Source organism: Silurus meridionalis, chromosome 10 (assembly GCF_014805685.1).
Source record: "Silurus meridionalis isolate SWU-2019-XX chromosome 10, ASM1480568v1, whole genome shotgun sequence".
Classification (NCBI taxonomy): Eukaryota; Metazoa; Chordata; class Actinopteri; order Siluriformes; family Siluridae; genus Silurus; species Silurus meridionalis.
This window is the reverse complement of record NC_060893.1, coordinates 21996924-22013012: the sequence shown is the minus strand read 5'-3', so window position 1 is coordinate 22013012 and position 16089 is coordinate 21996924. Positions and strand designations below refer to the sequence as shown.

Here is a 16089-nt window from a genome sequence, read left to right as displayed (position 1 = left end):
ATCCTTACATCTGCATAGAGCTTTCTTTAGCTGAGGATGGTTCCATTGGAGCAGCCTAAAAGTTGATTAAGATCCATGAGGTCAAAACTCTAAAACCATAAAGATGGGTTTGGACTATAATTAATATAAACAGCTTGCTACAACTTTTCAGGGCTACAGTGTCCATAAACAGAAGAGAAAAAGAGAACCGTCATCATAGTTTGATCATTATTGAGGTTATCACTGAAGGAAACTCGAGTGTAAAACTGTTTATGGTGATGAAGCCCTAAGCTATTGCAACAAACTGTTTATATTGATTACAGTCCAACTCCATCTTCATGGTTCTTAAATTCTAGTAACCTGTGGATCTTAAGACTGTTCATGTGTAACCATCTGAGTGGTCTTCAAATGAAAGAACTCTATTCAGGGTTAGGGCATTACGATGAATCAGGCAGATCCAGAAAGAAGAAAGGAACAGGATCGCTGGTACATCTGGAGCATGTTCAACCTGACAGAGAGCTAGAGACAGAAAGAAATATATTATTAGGTATATATTTGTTGTTGCAAAGGGAGAGCCAGAAGGTGAATAAATCAATCAATCAATCAATCTGTGATTATAGAGAAATGTAGGTGTCATGTAAAGAATGCTAAATAGATTTGAAAAAATGCAGGTTAATATAAACAATAATAGTAATTCAGAGGATCGTCCAAAACAGGCAGAGTTCAGCTTATTCACAAACAGGCTAGATTTGACCAAAAGAGATCAAAACTAAAATAGAGAAAGAAATAGTTTCTATTTCTGTTTCTAATCAAAGTATCATAGCTTGACAGTAGGCAAAGAACAAGAGTCACAGTAAGCATATTTCTTTGCATAGTTTTTCCGAAAAGGTCCTTTAAATATTGTGTGTGTGTATGTTTGTGTCCGATAGTGGATTTTACCGATACTGATTAATCAATACTTTTTAAAATTCATTCAAAAACATTCAAACATAACATTCCATGTAAATAGACCTGAACTTAATTACAAACATTATAAAAAAAAAAGTACAGAATAATGAAAATGTGCGAAATGAAATAAATATGAATATAACAGTTAATAAATATAATGATATAATGAATAGATTATAAATAATGAATACAATATAGCGCTCTCCGAGCAACATGGACATCGGAGGGCGCTTGTAAGAAGAAAGGAAAGAAGTTAAAAAGCATATTTAAAAAACAAAGTAATTGAGCATTATGTTCGACTTCTTGGCTTTAAACAACGCAAATTAGCGATGGCCACAGATAAATGATTAAATGCTTACCCGAAACTTGTTTTTCTTTCTGAATTGGTTAAAACTGTTTTATCATTTCTACAACAAAAGGCAATTTTACTCTCATCAATATTTCCACAGTGCCTGAATATTTAAATTCGGAAGCTTCTAAAACCCGTACCAACGCCCCATCCCTTAACGGAAGTGAATTGACTGTATTTCATAAGTAAACAACTAAAAAATGAATGTGACTGTTTTCTATTTTAATTAGCATTTATGTCAAAGGTAAAGGGTTTATAAATGATAAAACGCTGTATACTTAAATGATGATATCAATATGTAAAATCTAGAGCACAATCTGATTTCTGTTGCCAGGATGCTATTTTGAAGCTAGGGCCCTTGCCACGCTTGCTAAATGACATCAGCGTGGCTCTGAGGAACCCACAGCTGCACCGGCAGGCAAGTCACCAACCTCCTGAACGCCACATCGCACGACCGCCCTACAGCCGCCCAGCCACTAATGACTTCCAGAGCCTGATGATGAGGGAGCAGAACAGGTACAAGAGCACCTCAGTCTTAACAAAGACAGAAAGAAGCTTAATAATTCAAGGAATTACAGGAAATGATGTATGTGCTGTGATCTAAATACATATCATGCTGGCTATGGCAACCTAGTTGTCTGGGTATAGTTTCAAATCCTGTTCAGACACGGTGATAGTATGGACCACCTGAATCAGAAACTGAATACTTTATTGATTTAATACTTTGTTAAAATTGTTGGGTTGCTCACATAAAGTACAATCAAATATAAGAAATGTAAAATAAAATATGCATTTTAAGTTACATATTAAGTATAGATGCAGTACAATTCATTAATTTTCAAATATATTGTATGAAATAGTGTAGATGTACATGTACATGTAGGTACATGTACATCAGATTTTTATCCTCTTATATCTATAGCAGCTATTAACACTGGTTTCTTCACCAGCTAATTTTTTCTCCATTATTTGTATTTAACCCGCATCATGCATTTAAATGTCTAACTCCTTAAGAACAAATGCATTTCTTTTTGCATCTATAGTTCTATAGACATCTCTCGTCTGCCATCTCCTACCTCCGGAGGTGGAGCTCTCTCTCACCCGGGCATGGCTGGCTTTGAAAGAGATCATCGTGGCAACAAAGAGGTGTTCTATGTGGCACGCCCACCCTTAGCTCGCTCAAGCCCCGCCTACTGCACCAGCAGCTCGGACATCACTGAACCTGACCCGAAGGTATGTGGAAACACACACTAAAAAACTGAAAAATCTTTCTACACATGTACTTTTTCAAATACTTATTATTTTCTTTGCTATACATTAAAAAATAATAATAAAAAGGATATAAAAAGAAACTAGCTGTGGTAATATATCTGTAGCGGTAAAGTTGTTTTACCGTTAACCGAAATACAGTTCTTCTTCTTCTTCCTCTTTTTCTTCTTTGGCTGCTCCCATTAGGGGTCGCCACAGCAGATCATCCGTCTCCACACTACCCTGTCCTCTACTTCTGCCTCTTTTAAAAAAACTACCTGCATGTCTTCCCTCACCGCATCCATAAACCTCCTCCTTGGTCTTCCTCTTTTCCTCCTTCCTGGTGGCTCCATCCTCAGTATTCTCCTACCAATATACCCCATGTCCCTCCTCTGCACATGTCCAAACCATCTCAATCTCGCTTCCCTCACCTTGTGTTCAAAAGGTCCTACATGCGCTGCCCCTTTAATAAACTCATTTCTAATCCTGTCCATCCTCGTCACTTACAACGAAAACCTCAACATCTTCAGCTCTGCTACCTCCAGCTCCACCTCCTGTCTTTTACTCAATGCCACTGTCTCTAAACCGTACAACATCTCAGGTCTCACCACAGTCCTATAAACCTTTCCTTTCACTCTGGCAGATACACTTCTATCACAAATCACTCCTGCTATCACTCTTCTCCACCCACTCCACCCTGCCTGCACTCTTTTCTTTACTTCTCTAACACACTCTTTAATACTTTTTACTGTTGACCCCAGGTACCTGAACTCCTATTCCCCTGTAGTTACTGCACCTTCTCCTTTCCTCAGACATCCTCTCACCTTCCAGAATCTTGTTAACCAGTCTGGTTAAAAACTCCACTGCATCTCTCCTAAACATCTTCATGCTTCTACCGGTATGTCATCTGGTCCAACCGACTTTCCATTCTTCATCCTCTTAATAGCTGTTCTCCTTGCTAATCCTATCCACTTCCTGCTTCACTATCTCCACATCATTCAACCTTCTCTCTTTCTCATTTTCCTCGTTCATCAGCTGCTCAGAATACTCCATCCATCTTCTCAACAAACTCTCCTCACTAGTCAACACATTTTCATCTCTATCCTTTATTGCTCTAACTTGCAGTACATCCTTCCCAGCTCGGTCCCTCTGCCTGGCCAATCGGTACAAATCTTTTTCTCCTCCCTTAGTGTCCAACCTCTCATACAGCTCCTCATATGGCTTTTCCTTGGCTTTCGCCACATCCCTCTTCACCTGCTGCCGCATCTCCTTGTACTCCTGCCTACTTTTCTCATCTCTTTGTTGATCCCAATTCTGTTTCTCCAACCTCTTTCTCCTTCTGCTCTCCTGGACTTCCTCATTCCACCACCACGTCTCTTTGTCTTCCTTTCTATTTCCACGTCACACCAGGTACCTTTCTAGCTGTCTCCCTCATCACTCCTGCAGTAGTTACCCAATCATCCAACACCTTTTCACCACCACCGAGCCCCTGTCTGACCTCTTCCCTGAATCTTTCACCACAGTCTTCCTCCTTCAGTTTTCAACATCTTATTCTTCTTTCAGTCCTCACTCTCCTCCTCTTCTTCTTCACCTCGAAAACCATCCTACAGACCACCATCCGATGCTGTCTAGCTACACTGTCCCCTGCCAACACCTTACAGTCTTCTTCAGGTTGCATCTCCTACATAGAACATAGTCCACCTGTGTGCACCTTCCTCCACTCTTATACGTCACCCTATGATCCTCCTTCTTAAAATAAGTGTTCATCACTGCCATTTCTAACCTTTTATCAAAATCTACCACATCTGTCCTTTCACATTCCTCTCCTTGAAGCGACACCTACCCATCACCTCCTCATAACCTCTTTTTTTCCACGGTACAATCTCCATCACTTCTTCTCACAATCGCTTGTGAAGCATAAGCACTGATGACATTTATCGACACCTCTTCAACTTCAACTACACCATGTCACTTTCATTCCACACCGTAATAGAACAGTTTAAACCCACCTCCAATGTTCCTGGCCTTACTTCCTTTCCACTTGGTCTCCTGAACACACAACATATCTACCTTTCTCCTCTCCATCATATCAGCTACCTCTCTCCCTTTACCAGTCATAGTACCACCATTTAATGTCCCCACCCAAACCTCCATTTACCTACACTTCTCCTGATGTCTCTGTAGACGTCTTCCTCCTCTCCTTCTCCTCCTTTGGCCAACAGTAGCCCAATTTCCACCGGTACCCTGTAGGCTAACAATTCCTGTGGCGGTCGTTGGTAACCCGGGCCTCGACCGATCCGGTATGGAATTCTTGTTCGTGATCCGCATATTTGATTGCGCTTGGGACCGGCACTAAGAGTGCACTGGCTTGTGCAACCCTAATGGCTGGGTCAACTAAAAGACAGATATTATATTATATAAAAAAAAAAAACAGCAAGAATAATGATATTTATGTGAAAAACAAAACATGGATCAGTTTAATTACGTGGTTGCTTGTTGACTTGACTCTACTGGACTGGATTTTTTTGAACTGGCCCAAAATTTTGTCAATTCATTTAGTCAAACCCTAATTAAAAAAAATTAAGACTGTGTAAAGTGTAAAAAAGGGAACAGAATGCAATGACTTGCAAATCTCCTAAACCTATATTGTATTCACAATAGCAAATATATGGCATATCAAATGTTCGGACTGAGGAAATGTTGCTGGTTAAATTTCTATTTCTATCAAATCTTTTTTTTTTTTTTTTTTTTTTTTTTACATTTTTCACTTTGTCTTAGTGCATTTTAAATGAGTTTGGCTCAGAGAGGATGGCAGAGTTTCTGAATCTTGTTCTTCTTTGCATGATAAAATGTTTCTCCAACTGTTTAATTTTAATAACACTTACTTTTTCCAGACTTTTGTTGCCCCATCCAAACTTTTTAAAACATTTGGCACCCATCAAATTTAAAATGACCTTATTTATTTTCTGAAAATGGTTAATTTCCTCAGTTTAATCATTCGATATGTAGTCTATGTTCTATTGTGAATAAAATATGGGTCTATGAGATTTGCAAATCAGGTGTGCCAACTCCTTTGCAATTGAGGTTGTATTTGCATAGCGCTTTTAACAATGGACATTGTCTCAAAGCAGCTTTACAAAGATAAAGTAGTTATTATGTTATATAAAAGAATGTATAGGTTTAGTGCCTATACGGGGCATCCCAGAGAAGATACTTGCTGAGAAAATCATATATCTTTCCATTTGCCTTCATTTTGCACACAATGTGAACGATGAGAAAACACTTGGCCATGCAGTCACCATGACCATAATCAGTTTGAGGACTTCAGGAAAGTCTGCAAAGGAAACAAAACAATAACACAGACTGAAAATACACTGTATATAAAAAAATACAAAACAAAAAACAAGACACATTGGCTTCTTTGTATCATTTTTAGTAAATATATAATGAAATGTTAATATTATCTCACCTTTCTGAAGAAGCCTGTACTGTAAGCAAGGGCATGTGGTTTATGAGAGTCTCCTCTTATTGAAACAATCCTACATAAATCCTACAGAGAGACTGCAGGAGATCATGTCCCATAGACTCAGTAAGTGTATCACTAATGAGTGAGCCAGTGGGGACTGTGGCAAGGAAAAACAGATTGAGAGGAACCAGACTCAAAAGAGAACCCAGAAATCCTTATCTGGGTGGCACAGAATGACCATTTATTATAGTTTCATTACTGTTGAGATGTGCAATGATGGGCGCTTACATGCAAAACTGTTATTTGTCTAAAATTGAGTTGACTTAATTGGGCTTCATTTGACCTGACTTGATTTGACCAGACTTTTATTTAACTTGTCTCGATCCGCCTGACTTCACTGGGCTTGACTTTGTCTATTCTTCCTGACTTACTGGTATTTCCTACAATGGTTGATTGGCAAGACTTACAGTTGAATAAAACCATCAGCTATATTTCACAAATTTATTCACCTTTACCAAATTCTTTTATTCGATTAAATATCATTGATATAAAAATCTGAAGAAAGTCCTGTATGTCTGAGTTGATTTTTGGCCACACAAGCAATCAACTGGCTTTACTATACCAGAACCTGGTGCTGATTTTTGCACGTGTTTCCTAGGTGCTGAGTGTGAATAAGAGTGTATCTATGATGGACCTGCAGGACTCACGAATCAACAGCATTTCCAACCTGCACTCTGTTAACGACATGCTGAACTCGTCACAGGGCTCGATTGCTGGACTGGGCAGTTTCGGGGGCGCACCTCTGCGGCTTGGGGGCATGAGGTTCAGCCATTCGGGTGGCCTGGCCTCGGACTCGCTTTCCCAGCAGCAGCAGCATGCAGCAGCTGCCATGCACGTGCCACTCTCTTTCCAGAACCCGCTGTTCCACTTGGCGACAGATGGGCCTCAGTACCATGGTCCACCCCATGCCTCGCACGCCCCACCACTCCTGCTCGCCCCCGAGCCCGAGAACGGGCATGCGGGCTTCGGCGTGCCAGCTTTTGGCCATGGTGGGTTCTCTCGCAGTGAGGATCTCTCAGCGATGCGCTCGCAGAACAGCCTGGTGCAGCCCAGCATTGTGCACTCGCACAGCTACAGCGACGACTACACTCGCCACAACCAGGCTGACTACGCCCGCCGACAGCTTTCGCTGCAGGTGCAGGTATGCTGTAACGAGAACTACTGCAAACGTGGGACAAGTACAGTTTGTCTACAATCGAGTAGCAATGATCGAATTTGCCTTCTTTTATTGCAATAATTGATTGATTAATTGTTAGATTGTGTTACAAATTACATCTATACAGTAAAATCAATGCAATTATCTACACAGTAAATGCAATATGCTAATATCTTTTCTCTTGGCTAAAATCTCTATTGTTTTATATCCATTATATGATCCCATCTACATAATACTACTAAAGACTCATTTGTAGGTTTGTTCTCTCACATAACAAAAGTTTCCATTTAAAAATATTAGAAATAATGAAATAAATTAAACACTAGAATAGCATTTGGGTTATATTTTAACACAATCTAATGCCAATGCTAGGGCCTGAACAGGCTTTTGTAATTTAAGGATTGCTGCTAAAGTTTTATGAAAGTCGAATACATGGTGCCTTGAGCTTAAAAGTTTGATGAAAAAGTTGCACTAAGTTATGTCTTATTTAATAAAAATAGAATTGAATACCATGAATAACCTCAGAAATTGATAAAGATGCACTGCTGCTTTCTTGCTTCATATCTTGAATTTAATTTGATAAATACACAGCTGAATATACACTATTGCCTGATTTGATGGCTTGCAATAAAATGTTTCTTTTTCTGTATAATATACATGCATTGTTTCTCTGTCTGCCTCCCAGGAGAATCTCCATCAGCAGGTTTTAATGGGCATGGCCCCTCAGACTGCTACTGGCACCGGAACACCTGCCTCAGTCGCGACACCCCCGGCCACCATGCACCCTGTTCGTCAAACCTCTATGGCTCCTCCCCCGATGCAGCGTATGAAGCCTCAGCCTTCCCACCAGCTGTCCGTCAGCTCAGCTGCTAACTCCACCCCACCCAAGGCCCGACCCCAGAGTGGAAACCTCCTTCAGTCACCTGAGTCAAGTTTTGGAGCAAGGCCACTGCCACGGCAGCAGCTGTCGGTTAAAGACAGCCCTGCCCCTGGTCTCCCTCACCAATCCAGCACAGCCAGTGACAGCCAGCCACCACAAGGGGGTGCTAATGAGAATACAGAAAATTCTCAGAACGATACTCCTGCTAAATCTGCTCAGCAATCCAACCAACAGCACCTACTGAAACCAACTGCTAACAAGCAGGTACACACAAACAGACCACTATTCACAATACAACACTGTCAATATAGCATATGCTGATCTAAACGGAACTGAGAATTTCATGAAATGATCATGCAGAAAACCATGCCAACTTGCAAATTGAACAAATGTAAGTTTGGTTAGTAAAACCAGGAGTTAGAGATCAATAAGTGATGTATATGAATAAAAATACTGAAGATTTAGACATTTTAGTGAGACTTAAAGCATCAGATAAAAATCACTGGTTTGGATGCAGTATTATAATTTATGAAGCAGGTCAAATGTGGATGTTTGTTTACATTTATTTGGACCAGGGATGCATTTATATACAAGCAAGTGTTACAAATACATCTAAAATCAGAAACAAGCAAGTACACAAACCATGTAGTTGAGTTAAAGTAGAGATACAGAAGGTAAAATGTGACTTCAGTAAAAGTAAAAATGCTCCATTTAAACTTTCACTTAAGTACAGTGTCCACCTTTGAAAAAAAGAGGTTTGACTCCATGAGTCAAACTTTGTCTCATTCAGTTCAGCACTACGGGGTCATAGCAGATTTTTTGTGAATCCCAAACAGATTGTTAGTAAAAGTGCAGTCTCTTGCTGCATGCAATTTTTTTTCTTTATTATATAAAATACTTTTGAACCTGTAATATATATATATTTTAAATGTCCTCTCTTTTTTTGTTCATGTGTTTAGGGCTCTAAGTCTCCATCCACACTAAACCCTCCGACCCCTGCATCAGAGCGGACAGTCGCCTGGGTGTCCAACATGCCACACCTGTCCGCTGACATCGAGAGTCTGCGTGTGGACAGAGAGGACCTGAAACTGAAGGAGCATTCTAAGAGCATGGACGAGTCTCGGCTGGACCGGGTTAGTTATAATTTTATAAATATTTAATTTCCTAATGATATCAGCAGGACTGCAGTTTTCTCATATCTGTTTGTAGTTTTTATGTATAAATTAAGTTTAAATCTCAAATACAAACAAACTCAAAAACAGAAAAAGAGAGCACCTAAAACTAAAGGAGCGTTCTAAGAGCATAGACGAGTCTCAGATGGATCGGATTGGTTACATTTTTATGTATGGACAAAAGTATTGGGACACCTGCCTTTTCCTGCCATATGTGGTTCCTCTCCAAACTGTTACGACAACGTAGGAAGCACACAGTTGTACAGGATGTCTTTGGATGCGCTGTATTCAAATTTTGCATTCACTTAAACATGGAAAAACATATCTGTTCCAGCATGGGAATGCCCCTGTGCACAAAGCGAGCTCTGTGAAGATATATATTATTTAGAGTGGAAGCTCTTGAGTGGCCTGCTATAAAGCTCTGATCTCAACCCTACTAAAAACCTTTAGGATTAATTGGAATGCCGACTGCACCCCAGGACTGCTCACCTCACCTACTTCAGTTATTGCTGTTGCTGTTTTGCACAACTTTCTATCTTTACAGTTTGTGTTTTATTTATTATTTTTATTTTTTTACAAGTACACTCCTGTATACAGTGCTTGCACACTGCACAGTATAATATACAGTAGGTTTACTAGCGGCGCTATTTCGTGTTTTGTGTATTTGTCCTACACTGTCTTGTGTTTTCCTTTGCACTGTTTGCACCAGGTTGCACACAATGCACTTTATGTGGCGAGAACACTTACTAGTCCTTAGATCTGTGTTTTTCTGTTATGTAGCTATATGTTGACTATGTGGCACCAGGGTTCTGGAGGAACGTTGTCTTATTTCACTGTGAACTACGTCAGCTGTATACGGTCGAAATGACAATAAAAGCTTCTTCACACTTGATCCTGACTTTACTAACATGGCTGATTAACACAAATTTCCACAAGCACACTAAAAAATCGAGTGGAACATCTTCCCAGAAGAGTGGAGCGAATTGTAAGTGCAAATAAAACCATACTTATGACCAGGTGTTTGCAAACTTTTAGCAATGTATCAAATCAAATCAAATTTTATTTGTCACATACACATACATACAGAGTACGACATGCAGTGAAATGCTTTTTACGACGGTCCGGCATGAGGGAATAGAACGAGGAGAACAAATATACCAAGAAAAAAAGAAGGCAGATAAATAAGAAGTATAAAATATATAAAATAGAAAATATATAAAGAAATGGAACGGTAACTAAGTAAATAAAAATATAAAATAAACAAAAAAGACAACGTGTAACCGGAGCATTCATGACGGCAGCCGACCTCACCGGCGCCATCTATATATTGTATATACAATTCTCTAATGATATTTATAATATTAGAATCACATTATTAGCCAATGGGAATTTTGGCCAATTTGAACCTCTGTGATGTTAGAACAGGCTGAAGGTTGGTGGCCGGTTGTGGTGGATGAAGCTTAAAAGCTCTAAAAAACAGTGGGGTCTAATAACAACAATAATATTATATGTATATATCTGTGTGAACAGGTGCGTGAGTACGAAGAGGAAATCCACTCCCTGAAAGAGCGTCTGATGATGTCCCACCGTAAGCTGGAGGAGTACGAACGCAGGCTGCACTCCCAAGAGCAGCAGACCAACAAGATCTTGCTACAGTACCAGAGCCGGCTGGACGACAGCGAGAGGAGGCTGAGGCAGCAACAGCTGGAGAAAGACTCGCAGATCAAAGGCATCATCAGCAGGTCACAATTCCGTTAAGGCACAGTGTGTGTGTGTGTGTATGTGTGTGTGAAGGAGCAGTCTCAGTAAAGCCCAAAAGAAAGCATGCAGGCCACCACATAATGTCCAAATATCTGGGAAGGGTTCAGCACTCTGATTCTCACGTCATTTGAGCGTTTTATATGTGTTATTGTTCTGCATGTCGTCTTGTGACTTGGATGTGAGTGGAGTCGTGTTTTATGTATTTTTCTTATTTGCATACACTGGTCTTCGTGATTGTCTTGCTTACTATGGTGTGGTTATGTCGATATGCTCTGTTGCATATTAAAATGGCATCAAATCCACCTGGGATTTGAGTGCAACTGATGAATCAGCTTCAGCTGCATGGAAACAAGCTCCTGCCTAACAGTTCTTATTTATACGCCCAATTTACCGTCATGTATTAATATTCTACATGATGCACAGTCCAATTACTGCAAAGATTTGCAATAAATTAAGCTAAATGTTTTTATATCTGAGACTGCTGCAAGATAAGATGTTGGACAAAATACCATCAAACATCCATAAGGTTAAAATAGCGTTTATCCCAGGACAGACGTTATATCCCGGGAAGCTTAGTGTATATGGATATGCAAACAGTTATTAAAGTGTGCTAACAGAACTGCAGGCAGTTTCCTCATGTCTGTTCGTAGTTTTATTATGTAAATTAGGTTCAAATTTTGAATGCCTATTAAAACTAAAATAGATTAACTCAAATACAGCATACTAAAATTCAAATAGGCAACACAAATGTCATAAAATACAAATAAATAAAAACTAAATTCATATAATTAAAACTCACTGGGATAACTTAAACCCAGAATGATTCAAATTCAATTGGATAGCTTGCGGAAATTAACCCCCGACCTTCCAATTAATAAATCAGTCCCAGAGCTATGACGTTTCCAGAAAGGTTTTAGCATATCCCAACTTGTCAGGAAGCTGGAGTCAGGAGAGCACAGGGTTAGCCATGGTATGGTGCCCCCTGGAGCAGATAGGGTTAAGTGCCTTGCTCAAGTGCACAGCAGTGGAAGCTTATTGGTGCTGGGGCTTAAAACTAAATCTTCTTAAATTAACTCAAAGAGGTTCAAACTCAAAATGATTGAAAATTATCACAAGCCCAATGTTTTTAAATCTAATAAATTCATATTCTATTAACAATAAAAAACATATCTAATGTTGAAACTGAGAATATTACCATTTTAAGGAAAATAATTAGGACATTTTGTATTTGATGGCTGCAACGGGTCTCAAATGTACCATTTACCAAAATATACCACTGTGTAGCATCACGTCTTCTGTCCGTATACAGCTGGGAAATGAGCAGACCAGTTGTCCCATATGTGTGAGGTTCCCTGGTGGTCTAGTGGTTAGGATGCAGCGTTGATTTTCCTCCTTGTCCCATGTAGACAGAGATTTCTCCAAGTTCTTTAAAACTTTTGATGATATCGTACTGTACGTAATGAGATATTCAAATGCTGAGGAAAATTATTTTAAAATTGTTTCACAATTTGTACACACAGTCTTTCACAGTGAAGTTCTGGTACACTATTTATACCCAATCATCTTACTGACCTGTTGTTAATTAACCTAATAAGTTGCAATTTACACTTACCTAATTAACAATGTTACAGCTAGTTTAATTGTTTAATTTTTCCAGACATTTGTTGCCACATTCCCACTTTTTTTTAAACATCTTGCAGCCATCAAATTCAAAATGATCTTGTTTTTTTCCTCAAAATTAAATTTCCCCAGTTTCCACATTTTCTATGTTCTTTTGAGAATTAAATATGGGTTTATGAGATTTGCAATTAATTGCATTCTGTTTTAATTTACATTTTAGACAGTGTCCTAACATTTTTGAAATTGGGGTTGTATATTAATAGATTACACTTAAACAGAGATCAATAAACCTCAAACAGAAAGCAAATTGATAGCACATACAGTGGGGGAAATGAGTATTCAACTCATCAATTTTTCTTATTAACCACAGTTCCAATGCAGCAATTCACGTGGGATTTTGACCAGACATTGGTATTAACTTGGGAAATCTTGAGCAAGAAATTATAATCTTTTAATCCATAAAAAACTATAAGAACACACTTTGAAAAAGCAGTACACTAAGTTATGACAGCAGCTGATTACACAATGTAGTTCTACTGTACCTCCTATCTGTGCAAATTACAGTCATCATGTTGGGTCATGATGAGTAGAGGCAAAAAAGGAGGGCTTCAGTCAAGGGTCCAGCAGTGGTGTGAACTCAGGACCCAACATCTTAGCCACTAAGCTACTTCTTCTCTATAATAATATTTAACAAATAAATATATCATAAAGCACAAACAGAAAAATCAATAGCATAAAACAGCTTCAAACTCAGTCAACAGATGAAAAACTTAAATCAGATAAAAATAATTCTGTTCAATGTTTTTTTAAAACAGCTGATTTTGTCTCCATTATTTCAATATTTGCATTATTATATTTTAATAGATAACTATAGTATATGTCTATATACTATATATATATATATTTATATGAATATATAAAACAATTAGATTAAAACTTATATGAAACTATATATGAAACAAACTTATATGAATCCTAACTATATATGAAACAAATAGATTAAAACCCGAAAATATAAAACAAGTAGAATAAAACTTAAATACACAAATCAAAACTTGAATATAATAAACAAAAAGGATAAAACTTAAATGTCATGCAAAATAGATTTAAAAAATATATTTAAAAAATATAGCAAACATTGAAAAATCATAAATAGAATGCACTTTTAATAAATACCACAAATAGTATAAAACGTACATTTATATCACAAATATAGTAAAACTTAAATATATACAATATAACTCACTTTGAACCTGCTGGCATTCAATAAGGTGCAATTTTCTTTCTTCTCTGCTGGAAAGAATATTCTTAGTTCATACAAATATATGACCGAATACCTGAAAATGTAAATAAATAAAATCGCATGTCGCATGTTTCAGTGTTGCTGTTCAACTATGGAATAACCTGCAATGATTTCATGCATCTCTGAATAACCTGGATGCCTTCACCTGCCCAACAGTCCTCTTTCTCAAGCATCATCTTACAGCTCTGTAGCACCTGCTATTCTTAAAGATCTAGGCTGATTGAGGCTACCTACATTTTAGGAGGCTACAAGATTCCAGCATGCGCAATTATGATTATCGGTGTTATTTTTCTACTAACTTCCAGCATGTGCTATTCTGATTCTTTTTTTATACATTGACTACTATTCTTTATTAGTTTAACTACTCCTCATACCATACAGTACTCACTACAATGATGAATGATTTTTGCTTATTTCAATGCAAAATTTGGCAATTTGTTCAGATTTCCAAAAATTTCAAAAACCTTAAGGTTAAATTTACAAGCCCTCTGACCAGATGTGTTTAATTTTACAGTTTGGAGTTTACAAGTTTATTGTCATCGCATAGCAACGAAATGCCTCTACCAGAAGTGCAAATAGTAACAATTTAGCAAATTGACAATTGCAGATAAATGTATATATGTAAAAGTATGTACAGTGAATACATATAAAGTCTATAGCAGTGAAAAGATGTTCATACATTGTTAAAAAATACAACTAAATAGTTATGTCTATGACAATGAAAAATGTACAGACACTGTTGTAAAGGAACAAGTAGAAGGCTGTGGCATTGAAAAAATGTGCAAAAGCTGAATAAACAAGTACAGAAAATATATGTACCGTAATTTCCGGACTATTAAGCGCACCCATATATAAGCCGCAAACACTGAATTTGACAAAGATTTTTATTTTGAACATAAATAAGCCGCACCTGTCTATAAGCCGCAGTCACACTGAAACTAATGAACTTTACACAGGCTTTAATGAAAGACAGTGTCTGTTACACGGCTTGTATCTAAACAGTGGCCTACCAAGAAAGTCATAGTTCACTGTCTTCCTTCTTCCTTTCACAATTTCTCTCAAGAGTTTATCTTTTGGCATCGTCGTGCGTTTAAAAATCACCATCGGTGAAGTTTTTCTCCCGATGCCGTGCAGCTTAGAACACAGGTGAAGTGTGTTTGTTCATGCCCGGTTGTTTTTTAGCGTGATGAATGATTCGCATTTCCTGTAGACAGTCCGAGTGAGCGGCAGATCAAACGTCAGAGGAACCTCATCCTTATTTATGATGTGGTGTGGCTAGATTCAGTGGGAGCGCATCTGATTTAATATAAAGAGTTTCATTGGTTCACCTGAACCCGTTCGGCAATTTCATTGGTCTAATGTTATGGGGTTCAGTTTTTTTGCTTGAAGTTTGTGAAACCGGGAAAAACCCAGGAAAAATCCATAAATTAGCCGCTTCATTGTTTAAGCCGCGGGGTTCAAAGCGTGGGAAAAAAGTAGCGGCTTATAGTCCGGAAAATACGGTATATGTACAGTAAGGTGTGTATATATAGATACACAAAAAAAATAGTGCAGATGTATTTAAGGCACAATTTGTGTAGAGAATGAGGAGTATGGAAATTACAAAATGTACATTGTATGTATAATTGTACAGACGTTATATACAGTGTTTTTACAGTGATCTAGCAGTGTAGTGTTGAGTTCAGTAATGTGATGGAGGATGGAAAAAAGCTGTACCTGAACCTGCTGGTTCTACTGCGTATGTTCCTGTATCTCCTTCTTGATGGAAGGAGGTTAAACAGTTTGTGACTGGGATGTGAAGAGTTCTTGATGATGTTGTGAGCTCTGCGCAGACATCTGCTGTGGTAAAGGTGTTCAATGGCAGGTAGTTGGGTGCCAGTGATGTGTCAGGCGGTTTTGAAAACCCTTCCAGGGCTTTGCGTTCACACACAGTGGAGCCTCCGTACCATACAGTGATGGAGTTGGTCAGGATGCTCTCGATAATGCAGCAGTAAAAAACTCGTTAGAATACAAAGACAAAGTTGTAAAGCGATCTTTCACTATACGGATTTTCAATTAATAAATAAAATGACAGTATTATGTCACAAAGTCGAAGAACCATTAGTATTTAGTGAACAAATAAAATGAAAGTTAATCATTTTAGATAA

The 16089-nt window shown here is 38.2% G+C and overlaps 1 protein-coding gene across 7 annotated transcripts in view; it reads left to right on the top strand.

The window, feature by feature from the left end:
• syngap1a (synaptic Ras GTPase activating protein 1a) overlaps positions 1–16089 on the top strand; it is a 178277-nt gene that overhangs the window by 145514 nt on the left and 16674 nt on the right. For 6 of the 7 annotated variants that reach the window (XM_046858982.1, XM_046858980.1, XM_046858984.1 and 3 more), the window contains 6 exons: positions 1611–1792; positions 2320–2509; positions 6649–7191; positions 7892–8350; positions 9046–9219; positions 10789–11000. In XM_046858982.1, coding sequence (XP_046714938.1) covers positions 1611–1792; positions 2320–2509; positions 6649–7191; positions 7892–8350; positions 9046–9219; positions 10789–11000 — 1760 coding nt within the window. The remainder of the gene's footprint in view (positions 1–1610; positions 1793–2319; positions 2510–6648; positions 7192–7891; positions 8351–9045; positions 9220–10788; positions 11001–16089) is intronic. The other variant, XM_046858981.1, reaches the window with a different exon arrangement.